Below are 19171 nucleotides of genomic sequence, written 5' to 3' on the forward strand. Positions count from 1 at the left end.
TCGATCAACTAGAATTGGGGTTATTATTCATAACAATAATACATTTTTAGTAGTTAAACAATGAGACATTGTTTGACTAACGTAACCATGAGATATAATTAACATGAAACACAGCTAGGCCATTGAGTCTCCTCTTGTCTCTTAAGCTGTTGTATTGCTTTAATGAAACCAGTTTGTGGCCGGCACACACAAGGATCTCACCTTCCTGGGGTACAGACCCCAAAGAAATCCCCAGATTTATGTGTGAGAGAGAGAGAGAATTCAGCTGGTGTCACGATCGAACGACCATGATTTACGAGTTACAAGTCCAAGTTTTATAACGTTTTAAATCACATTGTATACATCACATGCAGTCATGCATGTGTTGACCTTCAGGAGGTTCATTTTGACGTAAACAATGTGCCTACATTTTAAATCAAACATTTAAATTGAATTGTGTATAACTCAAGGAACCTTCCGGAGGTTCCTTGAGTTACCCCTGTGTTTCTCCACCATGTGCAACCGTCCATTCAGGAAAAACTTTCAAGGGCAGGCTCCCCAATTATTTTGTTTCAGTTGGGAAGCGGGATCGGGAAGAAGTGATGGCCTATAACAGGCCCATCAGTTCACATGTTCCATCTTCCTTCGTCTAGTTTTCAGTGTTGCTGAAGAATTGTTTAAATATTAGAATAAGCTTGAAAATGAAATCTTATTCATCTAAATTCTGCTTGAACAGAGTGGAGATTCATCCTAAAAGGCATTCCAGGTGGGAAAAGTAATGATAGAAATATAAGATATTTATATATAAGTATATTTAGGGGAGATCCTGAGGAGTCAACACAAATGTTTGCTATTGAAGAGACTTACACTGCATATAGGACAGCCGAGCATGTCCTAAAAGCCATCCATTTCAAATCAGGGATGAGCTCTATTTTACTATCTACAAATAGCGTTTTTTTAACCCTAACCCGTTTTCAATATATTGGAAAAGGAACCAGATGTCAAATTAATACTATCCATTCTTAAAAATAATCCAGATGAATAAACACTGTTGAAATATCACATAGATTATGAATAAATAAATAATGGCAACATTTCTTATTTTTATCAAGACATAGTATTTTTTATAGGCATGAAAAGGTTTCCAAAAATATACAAAAATATCAGACACACATGGATTAAACCGAGCTGCGGACTGGATAAAGAAACACTGGAAGAGTCTGAAGACATTTCAAATGCAAAGCAAACGAAGAGCTGGAAATGTTGCACCTGCTGCCAGAAAACGGAGGACCTGGGGAATTCATGTGCCTTCACCTGCTGCAGACAAAAGTAAGCAGTTTGCACAGATCTTTTTTCCAGCCCTCCCTCTAGTGTGAACCACTATGTCCCTGCTTGTAGGACATCATGGTAAGTGGCACACACACACACACACACACACACACACACACACACACACACACACACACACACACACACACACACACACACACACACACACACACACACACACAATGTAAGGGTTGCTCATGTTTTGTATACTGACCGCTAGTGTAAACCTCAGCAGTTTTCAATCATGAGAACTGCCAAATATCTACATATGTGCAAAAATGTAGCCTAGGGTTAACATACAATCAATAATACCACCATACTGTATCTGCAATATACTGTGCAGTAACATGCTTTCAAATTGCTTCATATTTACTGTCTGTCTGACCATTTAATTTTCTAAGAAAGCTTTTAAGAACATTCCATCCAAAGCCCACCTGTTACCAAATCATCAGTCAGGAGGATATGTGCGATTTTCCATCACATTCTCTCGTATTCTGATTCCTGAACCTCAATGTCTATTCCTCTCACTCCTCCGTCAGTGCCTCTGACTCTCTCTTGGTAGGACAACCATGCTGAAGGCTTTAGGGGCCTGGGTGACCCCGAACACCGGCGTGTAGTCCGGCACTCCCGCACCTTCCGGCCAGACGAACTGGAAGCGCCTCAGTAGCGTCACCAGGACGAGGAAGAGCTCCATCCGAGCCAGCCCCTCCCCCAGACACATGCGGGGGCCTGGAGAGAAACACTTCTGTCATTGATGTATCAGGGACATTACCGTTCATCTGGCATCAGGCTACATCATGAGTCGTAGATCCAGTTGTAGTTTAAAGCTTTGTCTTCAAAAGATTGACAGGTGTTCACCTGTGTTCCACACTCTATTCTATCAGTTCATGCTGTTTCTGAAATTCTAGTCATTAGGCTAGCCTAAAACACAATATATGATTCCAAAGTAACTTTATATTTAATTCTGCACCTCTCTCTGTGGTTGTTTGAGTCACCTTCTCACAGCACAGGCTGTGATATAAGATATAAAAACATTAGAAATTGTTCCACGTTTGATGCAATACCTATTTATGGTTATCGCCGACTGTACAATACGGTTTTAATAAAATATCTCTTTTAGACCACTCTGTTGTCAGCAAGGTTCCTGAAATCGACAGCCTTACCACAAACTTAGCACAGAGTGGCCATCGGAATAAACATAGGTTCTTACCAACGGAGAAGGGCATGAACGCCTCCAGCTTCTGCAGCTCTCCCTGATCATTAAAGAAGTTGTCAGGGTTGAACTCGTGGGGGAACTTCCACTGTCCCTCTTCATACAGGACCGATGACAGGTTCTGGATCACCAGCGTTCCCTGTGAGCAATCACCAAATGAAAATGTGTATGTCCATGTATGTATGTATGTATGTATGTATGTGTGTGTGTGTGTGTGTGTGTGTGTGTGTGTGTGTGTGTGTGTGTGTGTGTGTGTGTGTGTGTGTGTGTGTGTGTGTGTGTGTGTGTGTGTGTGTGTGTGTGTGTGTGTGTGTGTGTGTGCGTGTGTGTGGCATGCGTGTGTGTGCGTGTGCGTGTGTGTGCGTGTGTGTGCTGCAGTAGTGTGTCCTACCTTGGGTATCTGATAGCCCTGCAGCTCGGTGTCCCTGGTGGTTGAATGGTAGACGCTGAGAGGCAGAGTGCTGCTAAAGCGCTGCGACTCTTGAATCACTGCCTGAGAGTAAAAGAAGGAGAATGACATACCCTGGACAATATGTTGTGCATAGTTGAGGATACACCACGCAGGGTCCATTCGGTTAAACTGTTTGAGTCTGATCCATCCTGTTTCACATTACCTGCATAAAGGGCATCCTATCTTTGTCTTCAAAACTGACCATTTCCTTCTCTTCAAAGACTTGGTCTATCTCCCGTTGGCAACGCTCTGAGAAAGAGAAATAGTGACAGAAAATAATTATTTATTTTCCTGACCAATCAATGATGTACATAATGTTCTTGATCGACTCCAGAACCAGTTCAGATTTGGATAGCTGCATAGTCATTGCAACAAGGCGGCCATCACACCCTACCCTGTATTTCAGGGTGGGTCGTCAGGTAAAACACGGCAAAGCAGATGGTGTTGGAGGTGGTGTCGGTTCCGGCAAACAGGAGATCCAACAGGGTCGCCAGCAACTGCTCCTCGTCAAATACACTGCCCTTCGGCTAGGGTAGGAGAGAGGAGGCATGGTGAGGATAAGAAGTGAGGAGAGGATACAGTTGAAAAGGTACTGTCGCTACCATTTCAGAGTTGTAGGTGAAAGAGAGTGAGTCAGCATTTTTACAGTGCCAAGCAGACACGGACGCGGCTTGTCACACCCTGCATATTCACTGTTTTGCTTGTGTAAGACCGAGGAGGTATAATCCGCCTTCGTCCTGGAGACAGCTTTCTTGGTTCATTGGAGTAGGCGGGGCTATAATAATTAGCATACTCCAAAGTCAAATTCAAATTCAAATTCAAAAAAACTTTATTTGTCCCCAGGGGGCAATTGAGGGCACATAGCAGCAGCATTACAAATGTTTTTGAATGTTTTTGAATGTTTTTTTTCAAGCCACTCGCATGCAAGAATGAGTAGACGACATCTCAGTATAGGCTACTATTTTCAATTGTAAAAAAGCCTACATATTCTATATGTTGCTGACCACATGTTTTTTATCCCCTACAAAAGCTTCGTACGGAAATTTCCTCTGCCTCTTTCTCGTAGATGACACCAACTTGCAGCGTTTTCGTTAAATGCAACTGCATCACCTTCTCTCCCATGATGGTCAGCATCTCGCGGATTTCACCGTCTCCCCAGTTAGAGCTACTCGTGTTGATATCGCTGCGTTGCCTCTGTTGCAGAGACAACGCAGCACCACCTCTACCCAAGTCCCGCCCCTGGAACCGCAGAGCCGTCTGATCGCATTTACATCAAAATGAAACCCCCAATATGTGTAGGGTCCGAGAAAGTAAATGGGGTTTGAAATCAAGCCGGTATATAACCTTGGTCAGTGTAAACGTGCGGACCATGCCGGGAAAAAGGCGGGCATAAGACAGGCATATTTGGCAGTGTTAAACGTTGGATGAGGGAGAGATTTTTTTCTGGTGAACAGCCGCCCGAACGCCTTACCATCTTTTCAATCTGGTCGAGGTAACTGTCTATGACATCTCTGGGCTGTTTGGGAATGCGTGTCGCCCTGTGCTCCTCTACGATGCTTTTGACGTGACGTTTGACACAGCTATAATCGTCCATCACTTTCTTGAAGGGCAGAGGGAGGCCTCTCAGCAGAGGAAGGTTGTCGTAAATCTATAGATGTGAATAAGAGATAGAGGCATGATTACTGTGTTTGATCCACAGCGATGTTACACCATCATGTTTTCAACATGTCTTGTGTGATGATGTGCCTACATCATCAACCCAGTTCCCCCCTTGTGGATACATAAAACATATCAAATCGAAATGACACAGTCAGGGATTTGGGTTGAGTTGTGTTTGAACAGCAACAAAGGTGTTGAATTTGTTTTCTACAATGTAAAACCTACCATCCCCCAGGCCCCGTTGGCGATCTTGGAGCAGTCGGCCATCATCTTGATCATGGCCCTGAAGAAGTGGTTGTCGTACTCATAGCGCTTCCCATACATGATGGAGCAGATGATGTCACAGGACGCGTGGTGGAACAGCAGCTGGGGGTTCATTGGCTTTCCTTGGTGGACGAATAAGACATGAATAAGACATGAATAAGACATGAATTAGACATCTTGATCATATGGACAGGGGAAACAAATACAAATTGATTATTTCAAGTATCATTGTATTTGCTTCTGCAATACACTCGTTAAGTGGACTCAAAAATCAATGGCATAAACGCCAATGTAATCTTTGTAGAAGCAACTCAATGGTACTATCCTACAGAGGCCGCTATTGGGAGCCGATAGTCATTTTGCATCCACTTATGTTCTGTTCTGTTCAGCCAACAATGTTAAACCAATATTGTAACAGCAAAAACTAAGATTACATTTAAATAAAAACACTCAGAATATCATATTGCAATATTTGCATGACCGCGAAAAACCGCAGAATCATAAAACATGATGCATTGGCAGTTAAAATGGTTAATGTATCATCTTCTGATTCCTGTCCCCGCTGATATCCCTGAATCTAAACCCAAAGTGAAAACTCTATGGTGAACACGTCCTAGGTTCCCTGCTAAGAAATACGCCCTAGCTTTACCGTTGCTCTTCTCCAGCTCAGCTGCGACATGTTCCACTTCACCCAGAATCCGGTCCTCCATCGACTGCTTGCCCAGGCCAAAGTTCCTCAGGGTCATCAGAGCAAAGCGCCGGTGGTCCCTCCAGCTGGGGCCGTGGTTGGCCATGATAACACCTGAGGACCACAACGACAATCCCACTTCAATGCACAGCACCACACATCGTTTGTGTGGAAATGGGGATTTTCATATGTTGAGGCTTTTCAATGATCAGAGGTTCTAGGATAAGGAGAGACCGTCACAGATCAGAAGTTATTTGCATAGCTAAAGATATCAATCTTTTATGAATCCTTGGTCCAACAAATTTTGATTACAAATTGAATATATATAGAGGCAAGAACTGTCCACTCAAAGCTGATATTCTCAGAGTGTTGTTTCACTTACTACTTGCTGATGGATGGCTATGCCATTTATGACAAATAACACTCAAATAATAGTTCTTAAATCGTACCTACATCGTTAAGTATCTTACTCCCTTTAGAGAGAATATAAAATGCTAGGTCTTGAGCAGACAAGTGTCATGAGGACTGTGGCTTGTATAAATGCAAATATTTGACATAAACATGTTTCTACGTCACGCCATGTCACCTTTGCCCTGCGTGATGTGGCTGAGAAGCAGCTCATCTGGGCGCCCAGCAAAGTCGGTCCCCTTGGTAACCAGGGCCTCCCTTATGGTCTTGGTGCCGTTGAGAATGACCGCAGGCCGGCTTCCAAAATACAGACTGAACACGTTGCCATAGCGAAGTCTCAGCTACAAAAGAAGCAGACGAGTTACACAAGTTACACAAGTTGCACGTCCAACATTAATGCCCATACATCCTACGCAACTACAACAACATTTGCAACTAGTTAGGCCAGTTTATCGAGGCTTTCAGTCTTAGTCTTGAATGTACATTTTGTTTACTTAGAGTCCGAAAATATGTTGAAACACAATTTAAGCCTAAACGTGTGGCTGTCTTTTGGAAATGTTTGACACCCAACTAGCAATCGGTAATCTATTGTCGTTCAATGTCACATCTTGGACATATAGTAAAGCTCTCAAGTCTCGTGAGACACACGCATTTCAACCTGGTCACACGCTCACACATCACACTTTGTATTACGCACGCAGATAAATTACAAAGGAAAGGGCCCATCAAGTTGCGCCAACATTTTATTATGACAGTGAAACAGGTTGGAATCAAGTGGGTTCCCCACAGGTCAGGTCCCCACCCCAACCAAACGCCCACCCCTGGCGCCTCCGCCGCCGCCGACACATTCTTGCTCTGAACTCAGTTAAAAACTTGAAAGCACATGAGAAGCATGCAGAAATAACAAATACAATTATTATTATCAGTAAATTGTCCACAGTTTTTCCCCATTAAATAAATGCATACTTCTTAATAATCGGAGGGTATTTTAATGTATTTAAACACTAAATATCTGGTAAAAGAGTATGGTAAACTTGTCTCTCACCCTCTCCAGATCTCTCATAGGATTCTCCAGGCACAGCTGGAGCAGATTCCCGAATATCGGCAGAGGCTGGGGCCCAGGGGGGAAGCGCTTCGGCCGTCTGGTGCGAACGAAGAAGAACAACAGGCATAGGAAGAGGAGAACCATGGATCCAATCATGGTGGAAGAGAACGATCCTTCAGGCTGTGGATGTATACAACGACGCTCCAACTCCCAAACAAATGCACGATCTAGGCTACATCTACTCTACAAGGAAACACACTTTAAACTTGATCATGTGACAAGAGAGTGACGTCTTTGACTTTGAAAGCATTCGAGACCTTGGTAGACATACCAAACCTGTGAAACTTGCTAAAGACCGGTTACCTAGTCTTGGACGAGGTTCAAGGCGCACGACAATTACTATTTCCATATTTAACGACCGAGAGTGGCGGTCAGTGGTCGTCTCTCCTCCCCGCCCCCACACACTCTCCCCCTCTATCAATCATGTTGGCTTATATTTATTATACTTTCCAGAAACACACAGAGCCTTTATTTAATAGTACTGTGTTATTGTTGGTTGTACGATGTAGACACTGAATTTCTTATCTCACGTCCTCCCTGTTGGAGGACTTCATTATTTACAACATATATATGTGAGTAAAAGGGACGGGAGGGTCCTTCCTTGATGGGTTTGAGAAGATTTCGTAGTATGCAAAAGATGTGTAGTTCCACCAAAGCTAATGACCTTCGGTGTGTACTTGACTCTTCTCAAAAAACCTTGTATTGCGCAATTCAAGAGGGGGCTGGGTTGATTCTCGGGTAGGCTTTCTCCCAAGCTTTGGAATGCTCAATAAAGCAGATGAGCTGCCACCTCTACAGCATCCTGCTCAAAATAATAAGCAGAGCAATCCAATGGTTTCAATCCAATTTCTTATACACTGCATCAACCAATGCTCTGGGAGACATTGGATAGCCTGTTAGCCAGTCCCCTCAGTTTAGCCACAAAATATTGGGCTCAAATAATAGTTTGCATAAAATGTCTTTATTACAATTAAACAAGAATAGATACAGAAAGCGTGGCAAAAAATTGATTAAATGAAAAAATAGTGATCTAAAGAAGTGCAAAATGAATGGATATATGTCTAGCAATACCACATTTAACGCAATACAATATTTGCATTTTCTTCACTTTAATATAAATTAATTTATTCATTAATTCAATCAGCACTGCACATCATGGTATATTAAGAGAAGTGAAACCACCTTGAATTGCTAGATATATTTGATAGTATAAGAGTGAGTGCCAGAGCCTTGCTGACAGCTAAAGGTTTGATCACAACTGGAAGGGCATTACAATCCTCTCTACCCGAATATGTTGGGCATCATGGGAAAATACGAGGGTGGGGTCTTGTGGACCACCAGCGTGGCGACTCCCTTCACATCCTGGAGCCTGTCGGAGTCAAAGTCCACCAGGAACTCCCTGACCCCCGCCCTCATGGGTGTGAATGACAGCTCCACAGACACACGCTGGCCTGGAGCGATGCTACCACTGAGGGGGAGAAGACACAGACACAGACATGATGGGCATATCTATATCACGGAGTACATATTATGTAGCAGTATTTACATTATCTCAAGAGCGTTATGAAGAGTGAGAGTGGAGTGTGGAGGGACAAGAAGATGAGGAGAAGAGTAGTTTAAGGCATGAGTAGGAAGATATGGAATATTGAAGAGAAAGGTAAGATGACTTAACAGACTAATTTGCAGAAAAATATTAGTATTTTGCATAAATTATCTATAAAAGTATTTTATACTGCATTGATTCATTTTATATACAAGCGCTGTGCGTATATTGACTGACAGCTCAATGCTAAACCCACTGTCAGGCCAGCATCAGATGTTTTTACATACTGGTGTATGTATGACAGTTGATCATAAATTAAGAAAACCCTTACATATCAGTTAAGTGATATGTGTTATATGTTGTATGTCATCACTGATTTATTAATTTTTTTGGACAGATACTTACGAAATGCGGATCTCTTTGGTGGGAAGTAGGCCAGCCCCTTCGACAGTGAACACTCCTCGGTTCAGTGGCACTGGCAATGGATTGGTGAAGGTGATGACGGTGGTGATTTTCCTATGTAAAATCACCCAGCCAGGAACCTGGAGAAAGGAGAGATTAGGAATGTAAATGGGGGTGCACTCCACTCTATATCCACACTGGCTTCTGGAGTGGACGATGTTGTGGAAAAACTAACACTAAAGGGAGGAGCCTGAGTTGAATTTAACTCTATTCAAATGACCTGACATCTGACCTTTAACCTGTATACCTGCATATAAACTGGCAATGGTTCAAGGTTAATCAACAGTTCTTAAGCTTTTTAGATATTAGTCATTCGGCACTGACACTTATATCAGCTTATGTCACAAAGGACGAGGCTTAGCATCTTGCTCATGGATAGGAAACCCACCTTAATACTGAGTTTGGGCTTGCTCAGTGGGATGTTGACCATCTCCAGGATGGATTTTTCCTGGCCGGACATTCTTGCCACCCCTGTCACCCGGATGATGTTGTGCTCGCTGACGACTGAGGCATACTTAGTGTAGAGTAGACGCACCGTCTCCCTGTGGACTGTGGGGAACAGAATGAACACAACAGCACAATAATGTATACACAAACGACCATAGCTAACCAAAACGTTGTACTCCATTACTAAAATATAGAATATGGGAATATATATATGAACTACCAAGTTTATAGAGATAGACCACCCCCCTATCCACAAGTCAAAGAAGAAAAAGAAGACTTCAAGGCTTTGTTATACAGGGTGTAATTGGTGATTTCATACTAAATAGCCAATGGCGCTGTTATGTCTCTAAACCAAGAGGGGTTGAAGTGCTGGCATTAGACCACGTACCTTTGTGAGCAGGAATGACAACATTGACCGTGCTGTTCTGGAACCGTCCAAGGTGAACTGAGTTGTAGGTGACAGCCTCTGACATCATGTTTAATTCGCAGCTGACTTCTTTGTCTCCCATGTTCTCCAACTGAGAGAAAGAAAAATTATAGATCCGTTGATGATTGGACCTAGCCATGAGCGGTAACCTCACAAAGACAGGATCGTACAGTGTTATGCACTCTCTGCATCTCCATCCGTAGGACACTGAATGACATTGGAACTTGCCTCAAAGATGACGTCAAAGTCGGTCCCGAACACAGGTTTGGCGTGCTTGATCTCCAGCTGCACGTTTCCTGTGAAGAGAAATATATTTAATCCCTGTACAAAACGAATGTATAATAAAGATGAATGTATTGACACATTAACCTTAAAATATCATATATGAGACAAAACTAGGGGCGCTCAAAGTATATATTGCTGTGATGGGACCTCTCAAGAAGCAATCAAGTGGATCAACATGGAGCCTAAGGGGGAGGGGGGGTCAAGGACCTCGAACAAAAGGAGATTTTTAATCCTTTCAAACTGGCCCAGGTTTAAAGCTGGCCGGTTTCACCTATGGAGGGATTAAGGCAATCAGCATCAAAATAAAACTTTTCAAAGAAGGTCATTTATCTTGTTGTGGGTTATCCTCCGTGGGCGTACGAATTAAACAATTGAACATGACGTTGTTGCTTGCTCTGTGGTCGATTGGTAACACAAGGACTCTAAACTGCACCTGGTTTTGATTCCTCTTCTCCAACCGGCCCGGAGATGCGCCGCCCTGCCTTGTTGTACACCTCCCGCTCCTTGGCTGAACCTGTGGAGCAGGAGCAGATTCGGTCACCCGCAGCCCAATGGACATGGGCAGATCCACAACCTCTGCCGAGGCCAATATTAACATCAACTGTGCTCTAAACTAAACAGAATGTTTTCCTTCTGATGTAGTTAGGGTTCGGGCTAACAGTGATCAATGAGAGGTTTCTTAATGTCTGTGTGTCGATCACTGTGGCCCTTCATCCTCACCATACCATAAAAAAGTGGAATTTAAAATAATGTCATATAATCAATTTGGTTCATTGTCATTATCAGTGCTTCTACTTCTAGTCCTAACTTGATCAGCAACAATCAACGTGACTAATATAGGTAAGAAAAGTCTAAAACTTTAACAGCATTCTGTTCCATTCACAGGTTGCCGTTAAAGATATAGTATTTTATACTGTATGATAGGGTGAGCATAGCACCTCATCGTAAAGGTATAAGTGAGTATGACACTGTCTCTTGATGTCAAAAAGAAACCAACCTTCTTGGTACTTGTACTGAAGGGTTATATCTTCCCTCTCGTTACCATAAGGACTTTTGGTGCTAATGTTCCTCCCCACATTTGCAGAGTTGGATGAAAGCTATAAAACATTTAAAAAGGAAACGCAAATGTTTTTTTTTAAAGATAAGCAAAAAGTGGTAGAAGTTGTAATAAAAATGGATAAAGAATAAAGACATGCATAATAATCACCCACCCGCTTTTTCTGACCGTCTTGTCCGATTTCCCAATTGATGATGTCTGCATTCACCTCAGCAAAGATAAATGGAGCATCAAACTTCACATTGAGGTCCCCTTCTTTAATGGCCTTCAAAGGACATGGGCCACAGCGAAACATACCTAGAAAGGAAAAAATACAGATTTATTTTAAAAAAGTTCAGTGTACATAAAGGGACTTTGCACTTAACTTGCAATAATGATCCATATTTACCGGAGCATACCAAACACAGAAGAGTTTAAAGAATAATCATAATATCCAAAGCATAAGTCGTTTCTTTTGCAGGATTTAAACTGATATGGGAGCACAAAGAATTTGCAAAAGAAAATATATCTATGCATAAAGAAGCCCATTTCTAAACTTGGCAAGAGGGCCCTACCACTACTCCTCTCCTGAGGTGTGGGGTCCAAGACTTGCCAGCCACCATATCCTTCAGGTAGATCTTCTCTCTGCATGTAAGACTCGATCCAACAATGAAAGTTCCTGACACAAATAATAAAAAATAATAAAAAAGATATACATTATAATCACACAAAGTTGTGAGCTATGATACCTATAGGGACTCATAATACATAACATAACAGATTTCTGTGTGTCTGCATGTACTGTGAACACGAGAGGATCCTACCAGATACTGTCATCATCGTTAACAAGCTGCCCATGCATGTTGTACTCTCGGTCGATGGAGAGGTTTCCGTCTGTGTCATGGGCTGACGCAAAGTTGGTGATGCAGCGTGTGGGGATGCCCAGGCATCGCATCACTGTGAGGGGACACATGACACATGAGAAAGGCTAGAGTCCCACCATGCATCTGTCTGTCCTTTATATTGCGTCAAACTAGTTTGTGTTAACTGTAGACATTCATGGACAAGTCATGTGACAATGCAAAGTTAAATTCAGGATGACGTTCAGATGAGGCTTTGATTCAGTATGTGTGTGTGTGTGTGTGTGTGTGTGTGTGTGTGTGTGTGTGTGTGTGTGTGTGTGTGTGTGTGTGTGTGTGTGTGTGTGTGTGTGTGTGTGTGTGTGTGTGTAGGTGTTTTTTATATTGTGTTATTCCTCTGACCTGTGCAGGCCACGGCTGCAAACACCCAGCATTGGGCATATTTCACTCCAGACTTGGATTTGCTCCACTTCTCCAGGATGGGCACACTGCTCATCCATTTGGTTGGCTGTACTCCACCTGTGTAAGGTTCCTGCCATTTCCCCACCAAGACTCCACCGTCATTATCGTTGGCATTCACCTGGATAAGGGGGCGATACAGTATTAAATATTATTAACGATGTAAAATGATCTTAATGTAACTGTTTTATGCTCCTGTGCCTGTCATGTCGTTACTACTTCATTATTTATTACAACAGTTATTTTAATGAAAGAGTCCTAACGCTGCAAGCTTCACAGCCAGTCAAAAACAATAGCTTACTCTGGTTTTCATAAGGGTAAAATAGATTTTAGTTGCTACTATTTTCGTCATGCACATCTGTATAAAGCCAGCTCTGCAATCTAGTTCTGCGTTTGGCTCTGTTGTCCTGATGCAACACACACATAAAAATAACTAATGGTAGAAGTGGGTGTAAATCTCCTACCATGGCAACGACTGCCCTGCTGAGGTAGACAGGGTCCCATCGCTGAAGCATGTCGTTTGGGGGGTCTGAACTCGCTGGGTTAAAGCGGTCAAGGATCTCAAAGCAGATGTCCATCACATTGTCTTCAAACTGAGAATGTCACAAAGGGACAGACAGCAAATTTTGGGAGCGTCAAACAATTTAGAAAGAGAGAAGAAAATACTGATATTGATACTACCGTTATATCACAATAGTCATAATATAGGAATTATCCAAATGTGTATGTGTGTTTGTTTGTGTGTGTGTGTGTGTGTGTGTGTGTGTGTGTGTGTGTGTGTGTGTGTGTGTGTGTGTGTGTGTGTGTGTGTGTGTGTGTGTGTGTGTGTGTGTGTGTGTGTGTGTGTGTGTCTGTGTGTGTGTGTGTGTATGTGTGTGTGTGGTTTGTGTGTTACCTGTCCGAAATTCCATGGAAACCCACTCATCGAATTCGCACTCCCAGTGAAAATTCGACCATTCTCGTTCATAATGTATTCCTTGAGCAGACGCTCATCAGGGAAGTACACGGCATCTTCTAATAACGCGCACACACACACACACACACACACACACACACACACACACACACACACACACACACACACACACACACACACACACACACACACACACACACACACACACACACACACACACACAAAGTTGATATGAACCTCCATATTTATAAAGGTGCATTTTGGGTAATGGGGATGTGCTGCAGAAGTGAAATGCCATGTGAAAGGTCAAGTAGAGATTCATTATCTTTTTAAGATTTTAGATGTATATGCATGTACCGTTTGTTTGTGCACATGTGCTGTGTCTGTGTGTCTGAGTTTTTGCTAGTATTACCTTTGCACCAGGGATTAAACAGCAAGTACATTTTGGTAAAGTCCGTCCTCTCCAGAAGTTTATTCCCTGACATCAGTTCAACAGCCAAGCGGTACTCGCCAACGGCAGCACGGGCGGGACTGTACACAGTCAGCAGTAATTCGTTCCTCGCGCTCTGCTGGTGTAACCACCACTTGTCACCGGACCCTCCAGCCGTTCGCTGTCTGATTACAATATCATCGTTGATCTTATCTGTGGAAATGCAAGGTAGGATACAGAAGTATGTTTCAAATTGATAATCTGAAAATCCCCGAAGAATTTAAGTGCAAAGTGCCGGTGAACTATGTTATTAGATACCATGGTGTGCTCATAGAAGGAATATATAGAGTATTTTTTTTTGTTACTGCAAGCCAGTGATGCAACTAGCAAAGTAATATAGATGCGCAGCGCGAATTGCACAATATGGTAAAGGGGGAAACCTAGGCTCCCTCCCTGACAGAAAGAAGCATGGGTGCTCAATGAGCTGTCAAGATGTTACTCCGTAAGAGGTTGTCAGTCAGCACGCTTCCAGTAGTGATGGCGTGTTACGTGGTGTATTATGATGTGTTTGATTTAGTGCGCTTACTCGTTTAATTAGTACTATGTGCTATGGATTGTGTATGAAAGAGGTTTGATATTCCAAACAAAGGAAGGGCAATAGGCACACGCATTGCGGCAGGAGAAGTTGTTGAAGTTGTGCAACCCTTTTGAAAAACTATTTGAAAATGTTAAAGGAATAGAGCAGCAAATGAGACTCTTCAATTCACGTAGCTCTATTTTATGTGACCATCTCTGCATTGAGGCCTTGAGTTGCTTACCCTGCTTTAAGACCAGGGCCAGCTCATGGCCGGACTGCAGTGGGTCGGAGAGGTGCACCGTCAGGGAGAAGGCTTGTCCCCGCCGAACAATCAAACGCTTCCTATCAATCTCCTCAGTTCGGTGTTCCCGGTTGTTTTCCTGGCTTCTCAGATCAACACCAGCAATTAAACCTTAAAATGAAAATCAGAGACAGGATGTTAAGGAGTAAAACACCAGCAATTAAACCTTAAAATGAAAATCAGAGACAGGATGTTAAGAAGTAAAACACAGCTATGTGTCGTTTGTCTTCAGTGGGATGACTGTCCTGATGAATTCTTTATGTGGAGGCCCAGTGCCTCAGATCTGCTGTAGTAGGTCTATTAGTTTATGAAATGTGGATTGGTCATATCACACTCTAGTGCAGAGTTAGACGAAGCACATTTCTCTTTCCTACTGTAGGAAAAAGAGAGAGAGAGAGAGAGAGAGAGAGAGAGAGAGAGAGAGAGAGAGAGAGAGAGAGAGAGAGAGAGAGAGAGAGAGAGAGAGAGAGAGAGAGAGAGAGAGAGAGAGAGAGAGAGAGAGAGAGAGAGAGAGAGAGAGAGAATAATTGATCCAAAGGACAGGCGAGGAAAACTTGTGATGAAAACCAATGTTAGAATGCTACTCACGGTTTGTGTGGGCCATTATCTCTGCTAAATTCTTCCCAAGAGTTGCTCTTACACTGGTCCAAGTTTGCAACGCCGGGCCCTAGCCTACTCCTCATCAAGACGCTGTATTTATACAGAACTGAACTGCTCTCTGTGTGTGTGTGTGTGTGTGTGTGTGTGTGTGTGTGTGTGTGTGTGTGTGTGTGTGTGTGTGTGTGTGTGTGTGTGTGTGTGTGTGTGTGTGTGTGTGTGTGTGTGTGTGTGTTAGAATATTGCAACATTCTTAGATTTCAGCAGTATTGCTCTTATCGTTACTTGCTTCCCAATACTGTCCCCCCTGATGTAACTTTGAGGCCGATATAACTGTTAGTGATTGCTGTTGCAAGTTTAAAGGATTACCGTCTGGATTGCTTATGAGATTTACTGTCACCATTACAAAAACATTTGTCCACATGCCCACAAACACTGACAGGTGTTTGTCTAGGGCAACAACCGGCTCTTTGTAAGAGACACGTAGGCCTTATGGCTGAAGAACAGCAGATGTCAAATAGGTAGGCCAACAAGTGACAAACATGCATATTTCGCTGTTCCAGCCACCTTCTTTAGAGGCCTCGGGATCTCTAGGCTTCTATCACCTGGATGCCTGCTGCCTGGTACTGGTTCAAATAGTCCTAATATCACTGTCCCCCGATTTTTTCAGATAAAAATAGCAATCGATATGTTCCAAGTTCCCGGTCTCTATAGAAATGGCACCCTTCACTGCTCCAATAATAGACTGCTGCTTATGATATGGCAATGCCATATCATGTGTGTGTGTGTGTGTGTGTGTGGGGGTCTGTGTGTGTGTGTGTGTGTGTGTGTGTGTGTGTGTGTGTGTGTGTGTGTGTGTGTGTGTGTGTGTGTGTGTGTGTGTGTGTGTGTGTGTGTGTGTGTGTGTTTATTGTATGTACTGTTGGGTATGGACACACCCTGCTGCCCCTCCACATGTGAAGTTCCTAACGGATAAGTAAAGTAATTTGAATTTGAATTGAATTGAAGGTATCTTTCACCTGTGCGGAAAGTTGCCAAAATCTGATTCCTGTTCCTCTTTGAGTCCAACGTGACCTTGATATGTTGAGCTCACCAATCTGGCAAATATTTAATGTCAGGTAAAATATCCCTTTTAATCAGAGTTACAGTCTTCTTGCCAGGTAAATTCCAGCAGAAGGATGATACCTTCCAAATGTCTGCCTTCAGGTGTGGGTATGAGGCAGCTGCCATCAATTGAACAGTCAGGAAAGAACAAAAGTATAGCTGGAGAAGCCACATGGAGAAACATAGAATGTGTGATTGTGTGACTTTAATGACGGTAGAATACCTATTATAAAAGTCAAAGTCAAAGTCTAATGTATTTCTATAGCACAGTATCATACACAGTGGTTATTCAAAGTGCTTCAAAATAAATAAAATAGAATGAAGTATATATAAATCAACAAAATATATATATATATATATATATATAATATATATATACACACAGCTCTACCTCCCCTCCAAAACCATCAGTCCTTCCACCCTCTCAACCCTCTCCAACTGTTTGACTGACATGAAAAATCTTACTCATCACCTACAAGGCCCTCAACAGCCTAGCCCCCCCCTACCTTGCCGACCTCCTCCATCACCACGCCCCCTCCCGATTCCTCAGGTCCAATTCTGCCAAACTGCTACAAGTTCCACCGACTGAGCGACGGACTTGGGGTGATCGGGCCTTCTCAGTTGCTGCCCCCACCCTTTGGAATTCACCCCACCTCCCCTCCTGTAGGTGACAACGTGACATAGGCGTCCTGGTTTGCGCCAATTTTGTATAACAATGGCCGCGTCAACATCGACATCAGCACCCGAGATGGATGTCGACAATGACATTTACACTCCGGACAATTTGAAAAGCAACGTGTGGCGCCACTTTGGGTTCTCAAATATACAGGGGAAGATAACAAAGAAGGATAAAGTAACATGTAGAATATGTAGGACCAAACTCTCATACCACGGGACAACGAGCAACTTAAGAGCCCACCTGTCTACATTACATACCGGCAAGCTGGAGGTGGAGGGGGTGAAGGTGGGGGGATTGGGGCCGAGGCAGGCCAGAATCGACACCATGCTGTCACCTTCACGAGGCCTTCCCTATGCCCGTCAAAGTAAAGCAACGGATTTGCTGACACGGTTCATTTGCGAAGATATGAGGCCCATTAACGCAATATATGGGAGCGGGTTTCAAGCTTTGATCCACGAGCTAGAGCCAAGATTCAATATCCCCTGCTTCCGGACCATCAGTGGTAATATAACGAAGCTGTACGAGACAACCAAAGATGGCATTAGGGAAATGCTGTGTGGAGAAAAACTCGGACTGACCACTGATGGGTGGAGTTCTTTGGCTACTGAGTCCTATGTTACGGTCACAGCCCATTTCATCGATGAGGACTGGGAGATGAGAAATGTCGTCCTTGACATGTCTGAGCTTCAAACCGCTCACACAGCAGCGAATGTCTCTGCATGCATCGACAAAGTTCTGCAAGAGTTTCAAGTGCCGCGGGAGTCTGTGCTTGCCATCACAACTGATAATGCGACCAACTATGTCAATGCTGTCGAGAGGTATTTGAGGATCACGGATATCCCGTGCATGGCGCACACAATTAATCTGGCAGCGAGAAAGGGGCTTTCAGAGCGTTCCGTTGCAACAGCCGTCAGCCGCCTGAAGGCTGCCGCTCAGCATTTCAAGCACTCTCCTACAGACAGCTACCTCCTGGAGGCCAAGCAGAAGCTCCTTGGTCTCAAACCAGTCCAGCTCATCAACGACTGCGCCACTCGCTGGAACAGTACATATGACATGATCTGTCGGGCAGCTGATCAACAAGCCCCTGTTGCAGCAGTTATAATGGAGAAGAAACTCAGCCGTCTGGAGCTCAGCAGTGTGGAGTGGACGCTGATGGAAAAGGTCAGTAACGTTGGATAATTATGTTGGGTGGTCTAATAATATTACATCCCTAATATTAAGATTACTGTTTGCAAATGTAATAACACGTATAAGCCAAGTTAACGTTGGCTAAGCTAAGATAGTGTTTTGTGTAACGTCAAGTGGCACATGGCTGCGCTTACTAGCTAGCAGCTAGCTATCTAATGTTAGTGGCGCTAGAATGAGTTTGTAATTGAATATGTGTTTGTCCGGCAGGTGAAAGATGTGCTGCAGCCGTTCAAAGTAGCCACCCAGGCGCTGTCAACAGAAGCCTACCCAACAGCATCAGCGGTCCTTCCCCTGCAGTATGTGCTTCTGAAACAACTAAAGCCCTCCATCGATGACCCGGCAGGAGTGAAACAGATGAAAACCATGGTGTCAACTGATCTGAAGGCGCGATATGGCCCCAACAAAGGGGCATTCTTGCTACTGAACACAGCCAGCTACCTCGACCCCCGTTTCGACCGGCTGGTTCATTTGGATACTTACCTGGCAAGGGAGATACCATGATCAAGAAGGTGGTTCACTAGCAAGTCTGTAGTCGAGCGTTGTACGGGACACAGTGAATTGCGGACAGAACAAGCAGTCTAGCTAAGCCGGCCATGGCTTCATCAACTCCTCCGGCAGTTGCCATGGCCTTCCAACAGAATCGAAGGAATGCAGTGAGATTCAACCTCCTAGAAGACCTCGAAATGGACCGGCTTCAGTTCAGTCGACAAATTCTCCAGAAAGACCTTCAGTTTTCGACCAACGAACTGGATTACGTTTTTGCC

General features: G+C 43.6%; 3 protein-coding genes across 3 annotated transcripts; 1 reads left to right on the plus strand and 2 right to left on the minus strand.

Moving 5' to 3' along the window:
* Positions 1–1077: 1077 nt before the first annotated feature.
* LOC115551295 (cytochrome P450 2D15) lies at positions 1078–7945 on the minus strand. The gene is made up of 10 exons (XM_030366975.1): positions 7037–7945; positions 6170–6332; positions 5545–5697; positions 4857–5017; positions 4444–4620; positions 3367–3499; positions 3136–3221; positions 2913–3014; positions 2519–2660; positions 1078–2037 (listed from the first exon to the last, which is right to left on the minus strand). The coding sequence occupies exons 1-10, from the start codon at positions 7190–7192 to the stop codon at positions 1844–1846; spliced, it is 1467 nt and encodes a 488-aa protein (XP_030222835.1). The 5' UTR covers positions 7193–7945; the 3' UTR covers positions 1078–1843.
* A 96-nt stretch (positions 7946–8041) lies between these two features.
* tgm2l (transglutaminase 2, like) lies at positions 8042–15570 on the minus strand. Its single transcript, XM_030366963.1, has 16 exons — positions 15428–15570; positions 14780–14950; positions 13944–14174; positions 13511–13629; positions 13080–13208; positions 12559–12736; positions 12121–12253; positions 11872–11975; positions 11472–11614; positions 11258–11357; positions 10694–10774; positions 10204–10271; positions 9937–10066; positions 9490–9650; positions 9045–9181; positions 8042–8564 (listed from the first exon to the last, which is right to left on the minus strand). Exons 1-16 carry the CDS (start codon positions 15441–15443, stop codon positions 8378–8380), a joined length of 2088 nt encoding a protein of 695 aa, XP_030222823.1. The 5' UTR covers positions 15444–15570; the 3' UTR covers positions 8042–8377.
* Positions 15571–17288: 1718 nt separating this feature from the next.
* On the plus strand, positions 17289–18908 carry LOC115550813 (zinc finger BED domain-containing protein 1). Its single transcript, XM_030366139.1, has 2 exons — positions 17289–18380; positions 18615–18908. The coding sequence occupies exons 1-2, from the start codon at positions 17289–17291 to the stop codon at positions 18906–18908; spliced, it is 1386 nt and encodes a 461-aa protein (XP_030221999.1).
* The last annotated feature ends 263 nt before the right edge of the window (positions 18909–19171 follow it).

This window comes from Gadus morhua, chromosome 9 (assembly GCF_902167405.1).
Source record: "Gadus morhua chromosome 9, gadMor3.0, whole genome shotgun sequence".
Classification (NCBI taxonomy): domain Eukaryota; kingdom Metazoa; phylum Chordata; class Actinopteri; order Gadiformes; family Gadidae; genus Gadus; species Gadus morhua.

What these genes read in the sequence shown, in the direction of transcription:
- tgm2l (XM_030366963.1), bottom strand. An exon ending in GCAGGGCAGTCGTTGCCATG is followed by an intron (nt 12,737 to 13,079) that starts GTAGGAGATTTA and finishes CCCCTTATCCAG; the next exon opens with GTGAATGCCAACGATAATGA. An exon ending in TCAGTACAAGTACCAAGAAG is followed by an intron (nt 10,775 to 11,257) that starts GTTGGTTTCTTT and finishes CCTGCTCCACAG; the next exon opens with GTTCAGCCAAGGAGCGGGAG.
- LOC115550813 (XM_030366139.1), top strand. Translation starts at nt 17,289, where the DNA reads ATGGATGTCGACAATGACATTTACACTCCGGACAATTTGAAAAGCAAC. An exon ending in AGTGGACGCTGATGGAAAAG is followed by an intron (nt 18,381 to 18,614) that starts GTCAGTAACGTT and finishes TTTGTCCGGCAG; the next exon opens with GTGAAAGATGTGCTGCAGCC.
- LOC115551295 (XM_030366975.1), bottom strand. Translation starts at nt 7,192, where the DNA reads ATGATTGGATCCATGGTTCTCCTCTTCCTATGCCTGTTGTTCTTCTTC. An exon ending in CTATGAGAGATCTGGAGAGG is followed by an intron (nt 6,333 to 7,036) that starts GTGAGAGACAAG and finishes CTTCTTTTGTAG; the next exon opens with CTGAGACTTCGCTATGGCAA. An exon ending in CCACATCACGCAGGGCAAAG is followed by an intron (nt 5,698 to 6,169) that starts GTGACATGGCGT and finishes TGTGGTCCTCAG; the next exon opens with GTGTTATCATGGCCAACCAC.